The 21691-nt window shown below is 39.5% G+C and overlaps 1 protein-coding gene across 9 annotated transcripts in view; it reads left to right on the top strand.

Annotated features, from left to right (window-relative positions):
* DGKI (diacylglycerol kinase iota) overlaps positions 1-21691 on the top strand; it is a 210007-nt gene that overhangs the window by 134693 nt on the left and 53623 nt on the right. For all 9 annotated transcript variants that reach the window (XM_064737910.1, XM_064737888.1, XM_064737925.1 and 6 more), the window contains 6 exons: positions 9226-9305; positions 11152-11196; positions 14209-14278; positions 16727-16767; positions 18685-18812; positions 19353-19478. In XM_064737910.1, coding sequence (XP_064593980.1) covers positions 9226-9305; positions 11152-11196; positions 14209-14278; positions 16727-16767; positions 18685-18812; positions 19353-19478 — 490 coding nt within the window. The remainder of the gene's footprint in view (positions 1-9225; positions 9306-11151; positions 11197-14208; positions 14279-16726; positions 16768-18684; positions 18813-19352; positions 19479-21691) is intronic.

Below are 21691 nucleotides of genomic sequence, written 5' to 3'. Positions count from 1 at the left end.
ATTCTGTGCAAACCTTACTTTGACCAAAACGACCCCTACCCCAAAAATAACAACGAAAACCCCCAAAAACAGAGTCAAGCACACACTTTTGGATGAGTAACACTGAGAGTATGCTCATCTATATGTGCATATGTACAAATGTGTTCTCTCTATATAAATAGCATCTATAGAGATCATGTATAGATCTTCCACTGCTTTCTTATTTAAATATGTTTCTTATTATTATATTTATTGTAAAATAAGTGTTTTGTACACAGAGTTTTTTTTATTAATGTCTTTCTGTTGGTTCTGCTGGGTTTCTAGTACATGAAACTGTACCAGATTTTATGATTAGCATCAGATTTCAAGCTGAGTGGGAGGCCATGATATATTTGATATTGAGAATGTGCACTGACCTGGAACATGATTCTTGCACAGGTACATTTATCTTGGAGAACAAATCTAGGTTCCCCACACCCTTAATCTTTACCAGCCTTCAGTTTTCCATTTCAGAGAATAATCGCTGTTTTGTTTCCTCATGTAATGGTTTAATTGCTGTGTTTAGGGGTAGGTCAAAAGCAGACAGTGGTTGCTTTGGCAACAATGATGATGACAATCTGAACTTAAAAATGGAATTCCTTTCCTTGGTGACACACAGAGTCATTAATCAATGAGGGACAGGGCTTCTTGTGATAACAATTTAATAGTCTTGTTATGCATCTGGCTCATTATTCATATTAAATTACAAGCATGAGTGTTTGTTGTGCAACAGAGCTTCAGTTCCCTCTGCAATACAGAGTGCTTTGGTAATTACAGGATGACAATCCTTTTAATTGGTTTGCTTATCTTATTGTTAGAAGATAGTTAAACTGTTTCCATTTCACTCTTCCAGTCCCACCCCTCCTCAATTTACCGTCTCTCCTTACGCCGAAAGAATTGAAATAGCTTAAATTTTAACATAGGTCTTGACAGCCTTAACTGAAGTTAGTGGAACTTGGTCATATTTAAAGCAATCAAAGCCTTCACTGGACTGAGAAGAATTTTAACAGGATCAGGATTATTCCTCACTGGAGCAGAATTTACTACATTGAGAGTTTGACATTGAGTAGATTTCAGGCCACACTGAACACAACTCCCCAACACTGTCAGGAACAACTTGGTTCATTTGAGGGTTTTCCATCTGAGGAGAGCTATTCTCATCCATCCTTAGTATGGATGCAAATTTTCTGTGTCTGTAGTTAGCATGTTTTTTGTCCTTAGGAGCCATTACATGTTCTTACGCAAAACATGTAACTTCTTACACTATTGTCACTGCAGGGGTAGATGTGTATTTATGTTATTTGCCACCTGCCAAAATTCATAATGATAACATTCTAAGAAAATGCCAGCAACTGATCTAACATCCTGGTTTTGTATTTCATATGGATTTGATCACTTAGTAGGAGTGTGCTTAAGAGGTTATCATTCAAAAAACAGATGTTTGTTCATCAAGACTTAAAATGATTGCTTTTGGACATTGGTGGGTCATTTGTAATGAAACCCTTTTGAATATTTTAAGTCAATGCATGTCCACCGTGATAATGTAACATAGTTGAATTAGGCTATTCTCCCCAGATATTTTTCATTTAGTTGTTTTTCCTACTACTCCTCTTTTAACTGTCCCAGTAATGCTTGTGCATTACTGTTGTTACTTACTGTAAGAATGTGAGAGAGCAAATATCCCCATTATCCTAAAAGAGACCAGAAGAAAAGATACTTCACCTTAGTCTTTGCACTATGAATGTCTCACTAGATGCTTGCAGGAGACCAAGTTTATGTACCTGTTCAGGCTTTGGCAGAATACCCACAACTGAATCCAGAATGCTGCACTTAATATCCATTCTCCATCCACAAGGATTAAAACAGTTCAACCTCCCTAAATAATTTGAGAACCAAGTACAATCTCACAGCAGTCTGAACAGGAAAAGGAAGCCAGTTAATAAGGAGTTGTCCCTTAAGGAAAAATAGCAAAGAACCTATTATGGTTTTTGCCTGTTACGTGTCTCCATAATACAGTTTTGAAAGCTCTGACCTCACTGTAATAATCTGGATCATTTTAACTCACAGTGAATACATTAATCCCTCTTGCTTACTTGTAGTACTGATTTGAATCTATCAACTATTTCACCTAAGATTGTCTTCTGATATAGAGTAGCTCATGATACAAAATGTTCCATGAAGATTAATCTTCACTCTGCTGGAGGTAGACACTTCATTTTGAAAGCCTCCAGAACACTTAAAGAATGTCATTTTGTCCTTTGAAGGGCATGACTGTCCTTAGCTCATTCTCCTTCTGTTGTTTTCTACTTTTCTTATCAATGCAGCTGGCATTTAACCAGATGCTGTTTCTGAATTGTCCCTTTCTTCCCTCCCCTTGCTACCCCTTTTCTCCTGTCAGCATCTCAGTATTGTGTGGGGGATGATTAATGACGGTACAGAGGGTACTCATTGATCCTTCAGTGAGGAGGGATGAATGCTTTGATGCAGCATTTTAAGAAAGGGATATATGTTGGCATTTTAGTTATCTTTTAATATTCTTCACTGCAAATGTAGTTGTCTTTTCTAACACCACCTTATTCATGTCCTAAGCACTTGTCACCTAAGTCACAGGCTTCACCATCTCTGGCCAATGTGAGAGTTGTACATTACAATGACCACAACTAAGATTATCTCACTCAAGAAGTGAGGTCGACTGATGTCTCTAGGTGGACAGAATTTATTTCTGCCTCTGCTGCCTTCTTGTCTTGTGTGCACTCTCTCTGGGTTCCTGTTACAGCAGTAAAGTGTGATCCAAAGCAGCACTGTGGGTGAACAATTGAGTTATTTTTAAGACAGAAAAATCTTTCTGTGTGACACTGTATTTTCTCCTTTCCAATATAACTAAGAATTTCCTGACAATGGAGGGATATGTGGAAACCAATTTGGTTTAAAAAAAAGGCAACAAACAAACCAAACATAAGCTAGACAGTCACCTAGTGATCTTCAGTGCTTCCTAGTTCTTTCTAGCAACACCATTTCAGATTTGCACCATAAAAAATATCAGTGAAATAACTCCCCATAAGCAGTTACTGAACAGTTGTGGGGTTTTTTAATAGGGTATGTCAGCCCTTACTGCCCTTAACTTTTGTGTGTCCTAGCCATGGAGAATAATCTTATCTTCCTCAGTACCACTAAGATTAAGGAGGAATCATACCCAATTGCAGTGATGACAGTATTAGAAATAACTCTCAGCCTTGTGTCAGCTCTGGGTTTCCCATACTTTCTTTTACACAGACCCAGCTGCTCCTTATGTCCTCTAGAATAGAATGGCACACTAGACTCAAGAGAAATGTTAAAAGAAAATTTAGTTCCATGTGTTTAACGATTGGACTGTAACCTAACAATCCTTTTCAGTGCAGCCTCCTTGCTCATGATGCTGTAACATGATGGGAGCTTAACCTTGAATTCTTTTCTCTTTGATTATCTGTAGCTAAATGTCTATAATATGTGTGCCTCTAATATCTCTGGGTTACCTGAGGATTTTGGGGTCATCCTAGGAGCTCTTATCAGATACACGGGGGTACACAGAGTGACAAGCTTGTGAGTCTTTGTGATGTGTACATGTACAGTGATACTGTAGCTTCCTCATACCAGAAGTGCACTTAGAAGCCTTGATCTATCAAAGGCATTCTGACTCTAAAACTTAGGGATATCACAGATGAAGCTATTTGGAGACTAGCTCATGTGATTTTTGAGCAGCTAGCTAAGTAAGAAAGGGCCAACACTCAGGGCTTGGTATTTATATCCTGAATATGTAATATAAAAGTCAGCAGGGAGCAGAAGACTTCCTGATGAGCCACAAAGGAAATGTGCTTATATTGGGAAGCAATTTTGAGCTGGATGGATTTAGACAAGGCAGGTTGTGCAACTACAAACCTTCTCTTTCATCCTGTAAAGGATGCACCAATGGGCATTTATTTGTCAGGAGATCTCTTTGGGCACGTGGTCGAAGCTCCATAAAAGAAAACATTACCTTCAGTCTGCTTAGAAGTCAGTGCCTTGCTCTAACAACTTTGTTTTGTCAATATGTGTTATGCACACATTAGCTAATTTAGGTATTTCTTCATTACAGTCATTTCATAAGATCTGAACCTGAGAGGGGTTGAATGGATTGCTTAAAGCCTCCCAGCAAACTGAAAACAAGAGGATTAGAAGGCAGTAGTGAGTTAAATATTGGAAATTGCTGTTCTCTGAGGTTAGGGGAAGGAATAAACCCAAGCCATTGAAATTTCATATAATGAGGTTATAGAATCATAGAATGATTTGAGTGGGAAGGGATTTTTAAAAATTGTCTAGTTCCAGCCCACTGTCATGGGCAGGGACCTCTTCCACTAGAGCAGGCTGCTCAAAGTCCCTGCCCTTGAACTCTCCCAGGGATGGGGACATCTTCCACTTATCTGGGCTACCCATTCCAGTGTCTTGCCACTCTCATTGTAGAGAATTTCTTCCTAATATCTAATCTAAATCTACCTTGTCTTGACACCTCACAGGGCATATTCAGTAGAGTCCTCTGCCTTTTGAGCTAGTGAGAAATTGTCATGTGTTAAGTTTGTCATCTTCTTTAAACCAGAAGAGATAGGCATTTATATTTATAAAATTTGTATCTATATAACATTTTAAAATTCATTAAAAATTATATTTATATTTACCTTAGAGAAGTGGAAAGAAGCAAGAATATTAAGTTTCCATTTCACGCTGTAATTTGTCTTTCTCATGGAGGCTTTTCTGTGAGGTTCTTCTGTTCATAATCTACTTGCATGTTTCCTTAGTGCTTTTCTGATTTGATTTCCTCTTACTTTTTCAGTCCTGGTTGTCCCCTTTGGATAACTCATCCCACACACATCCTTCCTGCCTGTCTTAAGTCTGTCTCTGCAGACCTCACAGCACAGGTTCCTGCTCTTTTTCTATACCCTAAATACTTATTTGTTGTTTATCCAGACCTCTGCTGTTGGCTCTTACTTCCAATATCCATTCCCAGCCAGTTTCAATTCCCAGCTCTTTGGATTTTTTTTCTGTGTGGTGTTTGGCACAGGTTCTCTCCTCCTTTGACTTGGGCAGCTTCTTCCCTTTTGGCAGGATATTGGAAAAATCACTGAGAGACTGGAGGGAATGACTGCCTTCTCAAACATGGTCTGGTTTAATCTGATAATCTTCACAGTGTGTGTTTTACCTCCTTATATGTGAGGATTTTGCAAGTGGGCTGAAAAAAACTGGTAGCCAATGAACCTAGAGAGAATTGGGTTTTCTCAGTATAATAAGCAGAAGGGATCTGAAGAGACACATGGCTTAGATTTGTGTGGTAAGAAAGTCCTTTTGTACAAACTCAGTTTTATTAAAACCAAACTGTGAAAGCCAAACCTCTTAATATAAAAGTCTGAATATTTTATAATTCTCTATTTGCTTGGTTCTTCATATTCATAATATCATATTCTTAATATCTTAATATCAGGACGCCCTTCAGGAAAATGGCATTCTTATGACATATTCAGTAGTGAGGATCCTTTATTTGTTACATTAAACATTTACAGTCCAATGTCTAATCTTCCCAGTCCCCTGAGGTATCAGAAGCAGAATGAGTTTTCCTGGCATTCACATCTACTGTGATGTTCTGTCTCAAGGCTGTTTTGTTTGGGATTTCAGTGGGTTAATCATGGTATTAAGATCACAAATTGAATCCTTTCATAACAACAAACAGGTAAGTTAATTGAATTTTATAATATATATAAGTATGTTTGGGCTTCCTTCATTTGTGTCCTCAATACTATTAAAGAGTTCACTAGCTCTTGGTATTCAGCATAATGGAGACTTAATAGGTGGAAGATTTGTTTGTTGCTTACAAATTCCATAGCTAATTTCATGAGGACTTAGGAAATCACTCCTAATCTTGCAGTTAATTAGAGCACCAGGCTGGCCATACTGCTGCATCTGCCCCACCCTCCTCCTGCTGATCCTTGGTTTTGGTTAGTGTCGCTAGGAACAAAAGCCTTTCTGCAGTACTGTTTCAGATCATAAAGCAACTGCCTGCCTGTCTCATTTCCTGGGCTTCTTGCACTGCTGCTCATCACAGCTGCCTGGACAAAATCCCTTTTCATCATTCAGGGGGCACAAAGGAACTGGGAGATGGATGCAAGTGGCCAGAAGAGCAGGCGCCTCAGGAGAAAAATATCTGGCACTTGAGTGCTGTGGCTTGGCTCATGATCTGAGACTATTCCTTATTTTTGGCACAGTCACGTGGGTGGGTTTATCCACATATTCACAGGAGTGGACTGTGTGTGTGTACATGGAAAGTGGTTTTGTAGTGCCTGTCCTTTTGATGTGTTTGCACTCCCACCTCTCTCCTGGCATATCCAGTAATCCCTGTGCCCCACAGGGATTTGTACTGTCCACATCCTTATCCTCCCAGCAAATGCAGAGAGGATCCTTTAGTCCTGGATTAAAGTGCCCACAATGTTACTGTCTGCTCTGCATGTTGACTTGGCCTTTAATTGATTTATCATAAATTAACTCCTTTTGCTTCAATTGCATGCTATTGCACTATTTGTACAACGAGCAGCAACCCCAGAGTTTCTATCCCATTATCAACCACTAAGCATTTGCTTTTGTTTTAGAACAGCAACCATTGTGAGGCACTTTGTAAGTCTTGGCTGTGTGGTGCATTTTGATTGCTTATTGTGGTTTATGATAAAAATCAGGGCAGTGAACATTTTCCTTGCTGAAAGCCAAATGGGTTTTGCAAAAGGAGCCAACCAAGCAACAAATGAACAACAACAACAACAAAAATTGGGATGCAACATTTTAGCATATACTTTGCTGTTATCCAGTAATGACTTTAAAGGCTTTTCAAAGGCCATGAACCATATGGAATGGAACCACTTGAGACCTACCTCACACATTACACCTTAGCTAGCTATTGACCCCAAGTGCCATAGATCATACTAATTCACGATTTCCAAAAAGTTAAGGCAGCACTTTTCCTTTTAAGGATGAAGTCACACAGCCCAGAGTTTCTGAACTGTTCTTTGTCCACTAAGAACCAGTATCATATAATTTAAGTAAAGCTGTGAATCCCTACTTTGTCAATCATTAGATGAGATTCACAAAGTATCACTACTAATATCTACTGCATGCTAGTTTTTCTTTTTTAGATATTTTGGTGGATATCTTTAGAATTACAGTTGTTTTAAGGCCCTCCTCTTTTGGTCTGTCTGGAATGGTGATAGTTAAGGATTCCAATTCTGTTATCTGTATTGTTTTGTCAGGTCAAAGCTTTAGTCTCCTTTAAGTGTAGAGGAGAGAGAAAAAATCTGTGGTGACAGTCTGCGAGCCAGTGCTGTAACTCCCTAGTGCTCTGTAGCTGTTGGAGGTGTAGCCATGTCTGCTACAATTCAGTTTTTAGTGCTATAAATGAATTTAGCAAACACTTCTCTCAGTAAGGGCTGCAAAGGGATCTGTTCAATTGAATCTAGATAGCCATTAAGAAGTCTCTGCAAAGAGCTTGAGGGGCTCCTGCCAAAACAGGTTAAGCAAAACTAAACACTAAGCAAAGAGAATCAGTCTGTAGCCCAGAGCATTGGAGTGTTTGAAGCAAGCCCTGCTTCTGACCTTCCTTCCACTTGCTTGTGTCTCAGTCTCTGTTCTGGAGTGAAAGAATCTTGGAGGTCTCCATGACCACTGTTTCCACCTGGCCCGTCTGAAAATGTGCAGGGACTGTCATCACTATTGGATGTCAGTGTCCTTTCAGGAGATGTGTAGCCTCTTCCTTCCCACCTATTCCTTCTTTATGTTCTTGTTCTCACTCCAGCATTTTTTTCCCTGCCTCCCATTTTCCTGGGTCTACAGTTCTTCTGCTGTTCAATTTGCTTTCCAAACACAATTCTAGCAGCATTGCTGAGACCTGTGCTGGCCTCTGAGGTCCACAGTGACCTTGACTGCAGCAGGAGCTCCCCAGCTCTTCTCCTTGGAAACCACTGAGTTCCTCTTTGTGCTTCAGGCTTTGGTGGACCAGAGAAATAGGAGCTCTCTTCCCCAATATCTTAGCACTGTCTTGTTCTCTTATCAGAATGAAGAACTTTTAAGTATTTAAATACATCTCTCCCACTTAATCAACTTCTCTTCAACAGCAGGAAGGTTTGCAGCACAGTTGTGTTTTCTGTTTATCTCAGAAACCTTGGTGATTTTATGTTGCTGCTCATTATCCAGTTATCAAAATTGTTTATGAGTTGATATTCTGTTCTGCTTCTGGAATATTTCATGTGAGAATTTAAATATCTTTCCTGCTGCTCCAATAAATTTTTTGGCCATTATTTGATTAAAGACCCTTCAGGGAGAGAAAAAGAACTTAATTCAGTGATTCTCTTTTACAAAATTAGGTACTCAAGAGTGTTCACTTGTTTTCTTTTTATTTAATGAGATCTTAGTAGGCAGCCCTCTTTATTGTGGACTCACCTTTTTCTCTTTTATTGTATTCTTTATAATTTATTTTTCTTTTTGTGATTTTGTTTTGGACTCTTTGGTGGCAAAAACAGAATGCATGTGAAAAACTCAATCTCCTGTTATTAAAATTTTTGCCCTAACCTGAAAGGTTTTTCTGCATTTTCACAAGTTATCTTTTTTTTTTTCTGTGTGACTAAATATGGAAATGTGTCGATTCTGTGTGTAGATGGAATAATATCTGTTTTGGTTTAAAAGCAGCCTTAGATAAAAATAAGCTGGTATTGGATAGTTTTCCCTGATATCAGCCTGTGATTTCCACTGCTTTAAACCTGTAGACTTTGAGTTCTGAGAATGAAATATCACTCTTATTTCAAGATACAAGGGTGCCCCCCATAACTCTTGTTCTGGGATATGTTCCTTTGTTTTACAGATACTATTTGATGTTCAGATCTGAAAATGAAGTACTCAATTTAACTGAATATTTTTTAGCTTCTTTCATGAAACCATGAAAGGTTGTTGAAAATGAAATATTTGATAATTGGGTGAAAAATTTGATAAGCGGGTGAAAGTGATGATGATTAATATGCTCTAGCTTTTACATAACTGTTAAGGTTTAGATAGCAGAAAACTTTCATCCAGATGTGAAAAAAACCAACATTGGAAACCATTGAAAGTCTGTTACAGTTCAAGAGACTTCAGTTAAAGAGATTTTTCTTTGTTTTTGATTTTTTTCAGCCATTCCCCTAGGGATCATAGTTGTACGAGGAGATTGTGACTTGGAGACTTGTCGTATGTACATTGACCGTCTGCAAGAGGTGAGGCCTTTGTGAATTCAGGTATCATTCACAAACCTGTTTTATGCTTCTTCCCATTCTGAGTGCAGGGGTCTAATAATTGCAACAACAATGTATCAAGAGTATTGCAATTTACCTATCATTGAAGCCAAAAATCTAGAGTTAAGATATGATAATAAAAGTACTGAAAAATATTCCCTAAACAGGAAATTAAAAATCATACTGATTCCTTTTAAATGATAACAGAATTGAAGTGGATGGGTGTGTTTACTTCTCCTTGATTTATAATGGAATACTAGGACTTTCCATATACCTTGTTGAAAGTACATAAATTATGGATTATAAAGTGTGCTATGCAAGGATAAACACTGTGGCATTTGAGTGGGTCTAATTATGCAAATGTTGTTCTCTAATAATGGAGTAATATGAGACACCACTAAGCACAGCAAATATCAACTAGATATTTTCAAAGACACAGAAATGGGTGTTCATGCAACTAACAATGGTTTTGCTCTTATTCTTGAACACCTTGCCTCATGAGAGTTCATTCTACAATACACCCTGGGAAATGCAGACTCCAAATGCCTCATTACCCAGATAATTTTAAGTGTGAACCCCTTTAATGATAAAACGAATGGGTTTTCATTAATGTATTGTCTCTGATTTTTTTCAATCTCTTAGTGATAGCTTTCAAAAACATTTACAAGTCTGATGACATTACATTTATAAACAATTTATATATGAACATTTATAGGACTTTATAAATGGTTGGTCTAGTTTACATAGGAGCTGTGAAACTCGTCCCTTCCATTGAACTCTTTGGGAGCCATTCATTTCCAATAGATTTGGGAACTCCACACTTACAATCTGAATATGAAACTTAGTATCTCACTTGAGGCTTTCACTTCTTTGTATTTCAGCCAGGATTCCCTTTATCAAATGCATTTCTGGACAGTCAGAGTTGGAGTGTGACTATTATTATCAGACATAAATCCATATTGTAAGGTGGTGCATATTTGAAGTATCCAGTACAGGAAATTACAGTGAAATACTTATGATGATGATCTCATCAGATTAGATTAGAAATGTGATCTCACACTGAGTCCAGGCAGTCTTAAGTACAACCCCTGAAGGAAGCACAGTTAGATATTTTGGTTGAGTCACCCATATTGATTATGGAGTAATTGTGTTTCTCCAACCTTTTGCGGGGTTTGTACTAATTTTTGCATATGTGCTTGATTTGGCTCAGTCCCATTTGCTGGGAGTAGAGATGCCAAGATTTGCTGGGCTCTGCCAGTTTCCATGCTGCTGCAGGGCAATATTCTGCAGGCCAGGCTCTTTAGTAGACTGTGTCATGTGCTATAACTGTTTGACAAAATCTCTATTAAAATAAATTAGACGCCTGAACCCTGTTAAATGTCAGGACCATTCTGGTATGACCTTCTTGGAGTGAGGTTGTTTTAAAATAGAGAGAACTGTCAGTGATTTTCTTAAGTGCATTAATCACTCAGAAATATTTGCAAAAGTGTCTTAAAGATTTATGACATATTTTCATTAATTTTGTTGCTGATATTGTAAATTTAGATAGTTCTCTTGTAACAAATAGGTTTTTTTTTTTAACATGATAAGATACATTAGTGTCATCTCTTTTTGAAACTAGTTTTTTGGGCCAAATACATACAAATCTAAACTTGGAGTGAGCTTTCCTTGGCTTTTCTGTGGCATTTGTTTCATATGCTTAAAACCAGTGAAAAATATTTGCCAAATGACTTGTTTGCCCAACCATTTCAGATAGTAGAAGTACGTACAGCTCTTGTTGTTGCTTTAATCTTTTTCATCACTGCGATGTCTTTCATTCTCCTGCTAGGACCTACAGTCAGTAACCTCTACTACACAGAGAGTTCATTACCAGGTAAGATAGGCTTTCCTTTTAGTATCAGAACAGGAAGAGGCTTAAAAATGGGAATGACACTCTTTGCATTTGAACCCATATGTTAGATGAATTTCTAATTATCTGATTTACCCTTAAATACTGGAAGCAAGTTCTGCTTTCTCCTTGGACAAGTTTTATGGAATCACCTTTATAATTAGCAAAGCTTGCTGATGCTTGTGATATTGCAATAGCAGTATTTTCCACATTGAAGTGAATGAGAAAATGTTTCCTCTAGGACTAATGACAAAAGAAAAATTGTTTCCCTGTCTGAGAAACTGAACAATGACATGTTGTATTGTTTAGCTGTTGTAATAAAGTCAATTAATGAGGGGAAAAAGGGTGTTTTAGCAGGCCCAGCCTCTTAATAATTCTGTACAGGACAGCCATCTACCTTCACTTTACATAATCTTCAGGGTAATATTTTAGTCCATCCTAAGCACACGTGTGTTTTCTAGATGAGATAAATAGCTTTTGGTTTAGGTGGATAGTTCATAAAATTGGTCTCTTTGTGTTTTACAACTTGATTCTACATTTTATGCAGTACAGAACTTGTCTTTTCAGTTGGAAGTATCATTGAAGAATGTGTATTTCTCTCAGTAAAATAATTCATTGTAGAGTGCTTAAACTGGAAGTAAACTGAGTGAGACTAACTCTATTGACTCCTGAACTGATCTGATATTAGCATGGAGATTTGGCACAGACCATGGTCAGTTGACACAGTGCTTAGGATCACAGGACAAGTTTGCATGGTGCTGATAGCATCTTCCTAGAAATAACAATGCAAGTCTTGTTGGATCAGCAGGAATGAGTTCATTGAAGCATACAGAGAGCCAACCTACAGGAACCAATTGTGGTGAAATTGCAGATAATTTCTTTGGGGTTAATCATTACTTGGGGGATGCAGAAAAAATTTCCTGTTTCACAAGAATGCCTGTAGATGCTGTGACTGCAGACACTATAAGAAAATGCAATTTGGCATGTTTTCCTGGACTTGCCTTCTTTTTATCAGTTGATGGTTTGTTTCTTTGTTTCCCTGTCCAATGCTAACTTCATATTCTTGACATTTCCATCAATCATTGCCCTGGAACTGGGTTTTAGAACAGTGTTAGCGTCTAGCAAATTGACTAATAAACCAGCATGTATGATTCTGTTCCACTCATTATGAACTAACCTAAGTGGCTGCTGCCTGCTCCATGTGTAGGAAACTGCCTGAGGTAAAATGAAGAACAAAATCTGTGTGTATGGGGAGATGTACAAGAGAGTATGAAATGTCAGAAATCAGTTCCATACTTGGCTCTAACCTCTGCTGTTACAGCAGTATATAAATTAGATGCCTACCCGTCTTCTCTAGTGCACAGCAGTGTGAAATCCCTAACATACCATTCATTTTTTATGATGTTACATTTTAAATGCACCCTCTTTCTGTTTTGTCTTCAGTACTTGTTTGTCTAGTATTCTTTTTTTTTTATTTTCCTCAGTAGTTCATTTCTGCAAATTGTCTCATTAGGTTAATTTGAGGTTTGTTCCACATTTGTTGGTATCCCTCTACATTTTACAGAAATGGAAAAAGAGGGGGATAACAGACATGAATAGGGCGCTTGAGCTGATTGAGCAGTCTTTATACCTCACTAATAAAGTGCCGTGGGTACTTTTAAATCTCGTAAATACAATTTTCTTGTGTGATTCCTCTGCAGTTCAAAACATAGGCAGTCAGCAGAAATATTAGCAAACCAAAGTGCAAATGAGAAAAAATATACTGGAGTGTTTTCTCATTCTGTTTTGTTTCTCTAATGAGTTTAATGCTCACAAAATATCATTCTCATGGGCCTGAAACTTTGCAAGCTAGTTCTGTAGTGGAACTGCAATGAAGTCTTAGAGGGAGTATGTCAGAATGTGCAAATTGTGACTCAAGTTGACATTTACCATCAGTATTCCTATCTTCATTTTCTCAGCATTTTGTACTATATGAATTTTACTAGTTTCTCCTCTTTTTATAAACTGCATTTTAGTACACACTATTGGATGTTTTCTTCCTTTTCTCCTTTGTGTTGCAGTCCCCTCCATTCCTCACAGGGTGGACTAAATATAAAGCTTTGTGCATGTAGATACAATCACGTCAGCAAGCCTAGTGGGTTTCAGAGATCCTTGATTTTCTGACAAACACTCCAGTAGCAATACAATCAAATCTAAAATCCCACAAGTCTGCTCACCTGTATTAGACAAAGCTGTATTTTAAATTTGTTTCTATTGAATCCCTGAGATGTGTTATTTGCTCCTTATGTACAGTTAGAGTTCACCCAATGGGATGTTTTGCTGCCATTGTCTCCATCTCTGTGATGCACAGAGGCTGGTTACCATAAGCTGTATATGAGAGTAAGGTTTATGGGATCAAGTCAAATCCTTCCTGTTGCTTTTACTTTTTCTTTTCCTGCCATGTGACTTGACATACTGCTCTGTTGTCTGAAAGAGGAGTAAAGTTTAAATCTTGAGCCAACATGTACCTGAATTTACAGATTTTACAGATGTGCTGATTGTACTGCTTAAGATGTGAATAAGGATAGAATCTGTGTCTATACAAACTGTGTGTGCCAAACATCCATGCTACTCTGTTTTGCCCTGTGCAACTATGTTTGTGTTTAAATGTTATATGCAGCAGATGTAGGAAGCTGGCTGGCCATTGACTGGCATAATGAAGCCAGAGCCATGATCATCCTCTGCTGTCTTAGATCCCTTTTGATCCCTTTTACCTTTCCAGTATGAGCTAAAAAGACATGGGATAACCTGTTTGAGTCTTTGATAAGTACAGGTCAGGAAGATCATCTTAATTCCTCCCCAAAAATTTCTTTGTGTTCCTGGGTTATATAGATTTCACACATTGTGCAATGTCAGTAAAGCAAAATGAAAAAGTCAAAGTCTAGAAAATAGCCCTTTTCAGAGAAGAAACAGTTTGCTGGGTTTTCTTTAATAACATAATTTTCATGCCCTATCCAGGACCAGGAAAGCTCTTTCCCCAGAGTACTTTCTGTTCAGAGGCTCTCTCCTAGATGGTGCTTCCTAGATGGTAAGTGCATCTCCCTTCTGCTGCGCCCAGCATGCTGCCTGCTTCTGGTGTGCTTATGGAGGATATTTCTGAGTGTAATACTAGAGAGGGGTTCCTTCTTGTTATACTGAGCAGGTAAAAAAGCAGCTGAGTCTCCCACTTTCCCCTCTAAAAATTAAACAGACCCTTGATCTAACAATCAGAATATCTGCTGTAGCTTTTTCTTGCCACAGAGAGGCGGGTTAGCCTTTTTCTTGTCCCTGAGGCAGGTTAGAAGCTTGTGCCAGTGCCTCTGCTGTGATGAGCAGACTTTACTGCATGCACTGCCAGAGCTCAGAGTGCAGCCAGTTGTGGCAATTCACTGCTTGGTGTAAGGCTGAGCTCTTCACCCTGGTTTCTCTGCAGGTGCTGTAGTCTTTAGGCACTAGAGTTTTTAGGTGACAGAAATGTACCTCCCTCTCCTTGTAACCCTGTGCTGGAGAGCTGCACTTGTATTTGACCCAGACTTTGTCAAAGCAGATGACTTATCAGGGCCTTACATCAGGCTCCAGAGCACAGGAATTAACAGCTGAAATGGATGGCATCTGCTTTTACAAAAGCTTCAGCATGGGGAGGCCTAAATTTTTAATGCTCAAAACAAAACCAAATTCTCCTTGGCAATTTCTAATCACCATTCCTTGTCTCTCATGAGGGACATTGATAAAAGCCATAGTGAGAATCTGTTTGGTTTTTGGAGAAAGCTGGATGGGTAGATGTGTTCAATTTTTGTCTTTAGTATTTGATATTCCTGTGAAGTGCCAAAACCTACAATGCTACATCACTGTGCTCTTGTGTCAAAACTGCAGAGTGAATGAACCTGATTTCACTCACCCAAATAAATGCAAAGCAGATACAAAAAAATCACATCTGGCGAAGCACATTGTAGATGATAAATACTTTTGGGGTTAGTAATATAAATTATTTGGCAATGACAAGATTCATAATACGTGCTTTATTTAGTGAATCCCCCTATTTTCATGTGTTTTTCATGAATAGCGTAAATTTTCTTTGAACATAGTGCTAATTCAGAGTCAATATCTGTGGCCGAGCATTTGATTTATAAAGAGCTCCTAAGCATATTATTGTTCTTTAGATTCAGAATTTGAATTAATCCCATTAGACCCATCAAATTGAGTATATGCTTGCTATACTCTCATCAGAACAAATCAGATTTTTCTGTCACATATTTTAATGTAATCAATTCTTCTTATAAGACTGAAATCCATTTTATACATTTTAAATTATTAAGTTAATATTTTCAGTGACTACTGTTTCATTAAGCATTCTCTTTAAATTCAGCATTTAATGGGATAGGAATATTGCAGAATCATAGAATGCTAAGGGTTGGAAGAGACCTTAAAGATCATCTAGGCCCAACCCATCCCTGCCGTGGCCAGGGACACTTCTCACTAAACCAGGCTGCTCAAGGCCTTACCCAGCCAGACCTTGAACACTGCTGAGTTTAGGGCATTCGTAGGTTCCCTGGGCACCCTGTTCAACACTCTCACCACTCTCACAGTTATATCTTCCTAATACCCAGCCTGAATTTCCCCTTTTTTCAATTTGTACTCCTTCTTGTCCTGCCACCAGAGTTCATGATGAAGGGTGTGTCTTCAGCCTCCCTGTAGACATCTTCAGATGCTGGAAGGTTGCTTTGAAGTCTCCATGCAACCTTCTGTTCTCCGGGCTGAACAGCCACAAATTTCTCAGCCTGTCTTTGTAAGGGAGATGCTCCAGTCCCCATAAAACCTTCACAGCCCTCCTCTGGACTTGCTCTGACAGTTCCAGATGCTTCTTGTGCTAGGGGCAGCAGAACTGTACACAGCACTCCAGGTGAGGTCTCACAAGAGCAGAGGCAGAGAATCCCTTCCCTTGACCTGCTGGCCACTTTCCTTTTTACTGACACCCAGGACATGCCTGGCTTTCTGGGCTAAAAGCTCACCCAGCTGGCTCATGCTGAGTTTTTCACCAGCCATCACCCCCAAGTCCTTCTCTGTAGGGCTGCTCTCAATCACTTCTCCACCCAGTCTGTAGGTGTGCAGGGACTGCCATGGTTCCTGTGTAGGACTTTGCGCTTTGCTGGCCTCCATGAGGTTTGCACTGTCCCACCTCTCAAACGTGCCAAGGTCCCCCTGGCTGTGTCCCTTTACTCCAGTGTGTTTCCCACTCCGCCAAGGCTGCTGTGAGCAGGGAGCTTGCTGAGGGCACCCTCGATTCCACTCTCCGTGCCGCTGGCAAAGATGTTGGTCACAGCACTGACCCAAGACACACCACTCATATGGACATAAGGAATAAACTTGTGTTCTTGTGGAGCCACTGTGACTTCCCTGACACAAGAGGTGTTTTAGGAGCCAGTGATGTTAGTGCAGCCCAGCTTGTCCATGCAGTCCTGCTCAGACTATTTTCTGCTGTTGTTTCTCTGTCTTGCAGCAACTTCTGCTGATCGTTTTTACCGCATTGACAGATCTCAGGTAAATCCTTATTCATTTTTTGTTTCTATACATTTCTTTATTTTTAAAGCTACATCAAATGCAGCTTAAAATGAATTATCTGCTATTCTTCCTGTCTATTGCAAAATGTTACTCATGATGTCTCATGAGAAGTAGAGAAAAAACTCTGGGCTGTTTTTTAGTTGATCTAATTCATGTTGTTTTACTGAAGTCTTGTATTTGCTGACCATCTGCCATTCTGTTTACTACCAATCTGATAGAGATCAGAATTTTCTGCAATTGTTTTCCTTATCAAATCTTACTTGGGACATCTGTGTAGTGCCAACATATTTGTATTTATCTTTTCAATGTTGTCTTTAGGTACCAGAAGTCTTGCCTCCTGTATGTGCATGTGTGTGCCGTGAAATATCTATGGAAATTAAGATATTGTTACAATTTGAGAATTATGAGCAGAGATGCACAAGATATTCACAAGGAACCCCAAAACAATGTGTATCTCTGCTGGGTTCAAACCTGTGGCATAGATCTGACAATCTGAATATATTTTTTAAAAGACACTGAAAATTTTACAGGGCTTTTGGTGCTTCTGATTTGTAGCCAGAATGGGCCAATTAGTTGCTCAGAATTAAGTGCAAATTGTTGATTTCACACTGTAGTTGTTTGTATCTGGTCCCTCTGAGAGCTGTGTAAGCTGTTTCTGAATCACATGAACATGTTACTGTTTCTTAGCAAAAGCAGCTGGTGCTTTAGCTCAAGCAGAAGGAGCTGTGACTTTAGTTCAGAGTTCCCCTGTACCCTGTCTGCATATAGACACCATGGGACTTCTTTGCACACAGTCAAATAAATGGTTTGATGTTGTAATCTAACATTGGGAAGGCAGGAGTGAAGAAGATGCTGCTACAGACTAAACTGGGCAATTTGACTCTGTTTGCCTTATTCTGCATTTCTCCAATCCTTGATACTGTACTGATGGTCATTTTTAATGCCTACTCTTTCATCCTGTGATTCTGTGAGGAAAAAATTAAATACTGTGCATTGGTCCCTGTAGGGGGATAGAATATAAGAAAATAAAGATAGTGTAGAAGTAATCTTACCCCTAAGGTGTTGTAGCTGGGCCAATTATCAAAGATTAGGAGCAGGCCTGACTTTAACAGGCCACAGCTGTAACCGATGAGAAGAAGAGTGCTATAAAAGAGTGGGGTGGCTGGGTGAGAAGGGAACTGGAGTCAGTTGGTTACTTTACGAAGAAGAAAGTCAGTGCTCTGAGGAGCTGACCACGAGAAACATCAAGAAGGTATGAAACTTTTGCTATAAGGAGACAACAGTACAGAACCCCTGCAATAAGATGACAACAGGTTCCAGCATGCAAACAGTGGCAAGTTTCCTGCCCATTTCCCTACATAGGCATACTCACACTTGGTGGGTTTTTTTTGAAAGACAATAAGCCTTTAGTGTCAATACCAAAAATAAAGGATTGAGAAAGAGAGCTTTGGTAATGGAGATGTGAAAACAGAATGTACAGCTGGTGGAGATCTGGAAGAGTATCCCCAAACAGAGAAAAGTTCTGTCAACCATCATCAAAGAAGAGACTTCAACTGTTGGTCCTCATTTCAAAATGTAGATCTCAGCTTAATGGGTAGACCTCCAGGTTTCATCAGAATGGCACAGTCATCAAGGAACAGCCTTTAAAATATTGCTGTGAGTGTGCAACTTGTTCATGGGGAATCTTGTTTGGCTTGAAATGAATGACATATAAATTGGTGACTTCTGTGGCATTGATGTTAATGTGTGTGTGTGTGAGTACACACTTACATACAGAGTCCCTTGAATATTCTCCAGGGAACCTGACATGCACTCAACTCGTTCTAGGGCACTGTGTACTCTGAGGGATCAATGATGCTGCAGGTTCATTATTTGTTGCTTGTGTCACTCTGACAGGAACATTTGCACTTTGTGACGGAAATTTCGCAGGACGAGATTTTTATCCTGGACCCAGAGATGGTAATGTCTCAGCAGGTGGGGACGCCACCAGGAATGCCTGACCTGGTAGTGGAGCAGGCGACTGGGTGAGTGCTGCTGGAATCTGCTTTTCAGCAGGTGCATTAGAGATGGACATCTCTTTCTGGCCCCCTTTTCTGGAGGATTAGGAGATGTGGGAGGGCAGGTGTTCTGTAGGAACAAGTCCAGCTGTGGTAGTGACAGGAGACTAGCAGTGTAGCATCTACTCTTATTAGGCTTCCTGGAACACATAGCAGAACTAGTGGACTTCAGCACCTTTTAATCACCTCACACCACCTGACCCTAAATCCTGACATAAATCTCCTAACAAAGTTTGAGTTAAAAACTTCTCTGCATGGTCAGAATTCTGATCCCACTGTGTAAAGCCCTGGAGTCTTTGTGTCTAAGAATGATCATGAAGTGTCTCTGTTTCTTATCATCCTCTTGACAGACCAGAAATGCTTCTATTTGTCTTTAGGAACAGCACTCATAGTGAATTAATCTATGTTAACTTGCTATGGGCTGAAAAATGCTGGGGACCAATGAGCAAGGGAAGACAGCTTTGAAGTGGGGTGTGAATGCCTTTCTCTTCCTCCTTCTCTCCTTAGAATATCGGAGCGGTGGAACCCCACGGTTCGGAAGAGGATGCTGAGCGACAGCGGCCTTGGAAAGATTTCTCCCCACTACGAGGTACCTGACAAACAAAAGGACGCCAGCCAGACACACATACTGCAGTAAGAGCCCTCTGCATTTCTCTGCTTGATGATGCACTGTCCCTGTCGCCACAGACAACTCTTAATGTCTCCTTTAAGCTTAATTCATTGTGCTGAGATGCTGAAATTGCAAATACTTTTTGCTATTTCTCTTTTGCTTTGCCATTCTGTTCTTCCTCTTTGTCCATTATTTTATGTTCTTGCCTTTGTTTCATTCTCTGTGGCACCCTCCCCTTTTAATAAACCTAAATCCAAGTTTCTGAAAGAAAATAGCTTATTTTTGATGTCCGAAGTTCCAGCTTAGAAAATCTTCTTGGCAACTGGTTTGGTGAAAGGTCAAAGCATTCACTCTCAAAGTAGTTCTGATGCAAATGTGATAAAACAGAAACCTGCAGAACTGCTGCTTGCTGTCAAAGATGTAGGCAAAGGTTTTCATATAATCTTGAACCATGTGGGATGGCTGTACAGACGTTTTCTTTTTGATAATTTCCCCATAAAAGAAATTTTTTCCTTAGTACGATCTACTATGTTCAGATTGATTTAAAAAGACTTTTTATTTTGCTTACCTATGTTAGAAATTGTTCTCAACTTTTTGGTTATTTCACTTTGGATTTTCAAAACCATCAGTGGATCACTACCAAAGATTAGAGGAGAAATGTCTGCCAGAAACTCTGTTGCTGGATTTGAAGTTATTTGTGACTTAGGGTTGTATTCCTCCTATCCCTCAAGTAAATAATGTATAATTGTGTTTGTAATTCTACTGTATCAGCAGCCCCATAGGCAGGTTTTAAGACTCGGGATAGAAAAATTAGGATTAGTGACAATGTGGCCTTTTTTCAGATTTTTTTTCTGTCAGGATGTGTGTGGGAGAGGGCTGCAAGGTACAGGGCAGGCAGAGCCTACAGCAGTGCAGTGGGGATGGCAGGCTGTCTAGCCATGAGGATACCAACTGGAAACTTTCCAGCTAACTGGAAATTGCAGTCATGAGGAGATGTCATGGCAAGAAAGGGTGATCAAGGTAGCACTGCCAGGAGAAAATCACCTGGTTTTCTCCCTGAGGGATTCTGGACCAGTTCTTGATATTCTTTGAAAAGTGAAGAATGGTGAATTCAGGTTCATTTTTTCCATACACTGGAATGGCAGTGCCTAAAATCTGAAGCTGGCAAAGCTGTGAGAAAAATGATGCTTAGACAGTTCAAGGCAGTGTGGAGAGATGGTGAGAAGAGGTGGACTAATTTCTTATTGATAAGAAGAGTGATTTTGTTTACATCAGCATGACTGGAAATGTTTGCTTAGCTGTAACAATTACATTTGGTGGATTTATTAAGTACAAAGTAAGCTAGTAGCATTGCTCAGAGTAAAGTGTCCCCTGTCACTGCCTACTATGAGGAATTGTTTACAATTTCTCTAAACTTTAATTGTTTTGGCCGAATATTTCATGCTAAGATTCAGTCTATGACTCATTCTTTTTCTTTTAGTAAACACTTTAACAAAAAAGCCAGTTCTTTATGAAGAAAAGATTTGTGGGAAATGTGCTTCTTTAAATGACCTTCCTTCAAATAAATAAATCCAGTGGTCCTTTCCTGAGTTGTGTTAGTGCTGGTAGTGGAATGAACCTCATTGGAATGAAAATTTGGAAGCTTGACATTTAGTAAAATGTCATCATAATACCAGGGAGATGCCTTTTGCTGTCTTGAAAATTACCCCTGAATCTGCCCTGCTGATGAGGCTGTTCGTGCACTTTGGAGACACCTCAGATTCAAGAGCTTTGCTTTCCAAAGTTTCTGTCTGTACATGCTCACATAGGAGTCATGCTCCTTAGGGCTTAATTCAGGTTGCAGACCTGAGGGAAGTGGGACTGTGCTGCTCGTTATCTGATCTCCAGCAGCAGGGAGAAATGGGATGCATCAGTCATGGTCAGATGGAGATGGTCAGGACAAGGTGTGTGAAGAAACAAGGAAAAAAGGTTGCAAGGAGTAGAAGCACAAAGAAAGCATGTGCAGGGACTTGGGGAACAGGATTAAAGGATGGGAGCTATTCAGAGCACAGAGGACAACCAGGTGTCTGGGGAGTCGGAATGGAAATATTGACAAGGAGGAGGGCATGGGGTACAGATAGGTAAGAGATGAGTGAGACAGGCTGGGGGCATGGGGGAAGGGTCTATGGCTGTTTCTCTCCAGAATAGAGAATTCTGAATTTAATCATGATACTACACAGGTGGGCAAGCTCTGAAA

Source organism: Zonotrichia leucophrys, chromosome 1A (genome assembly GCF_028769735.1).
Source record: "Zonotrichia leucophrys gambelii isolate GWCS_2022_RI chromosome 1A, RI_Zleu_2.0, whole genome shotgun sequence".
NCBI lineage: Eukaryota > Metazoa > Chordata > Aves > Passeriformes > Passerellidae > Zonotrichia > Zonotrichia leucophrys.
The sequence above is the reverse complement of the archived record's forward strand: the minus strand, read 5'-3'. Positions and strand labels throughout refer to the sequence as shown.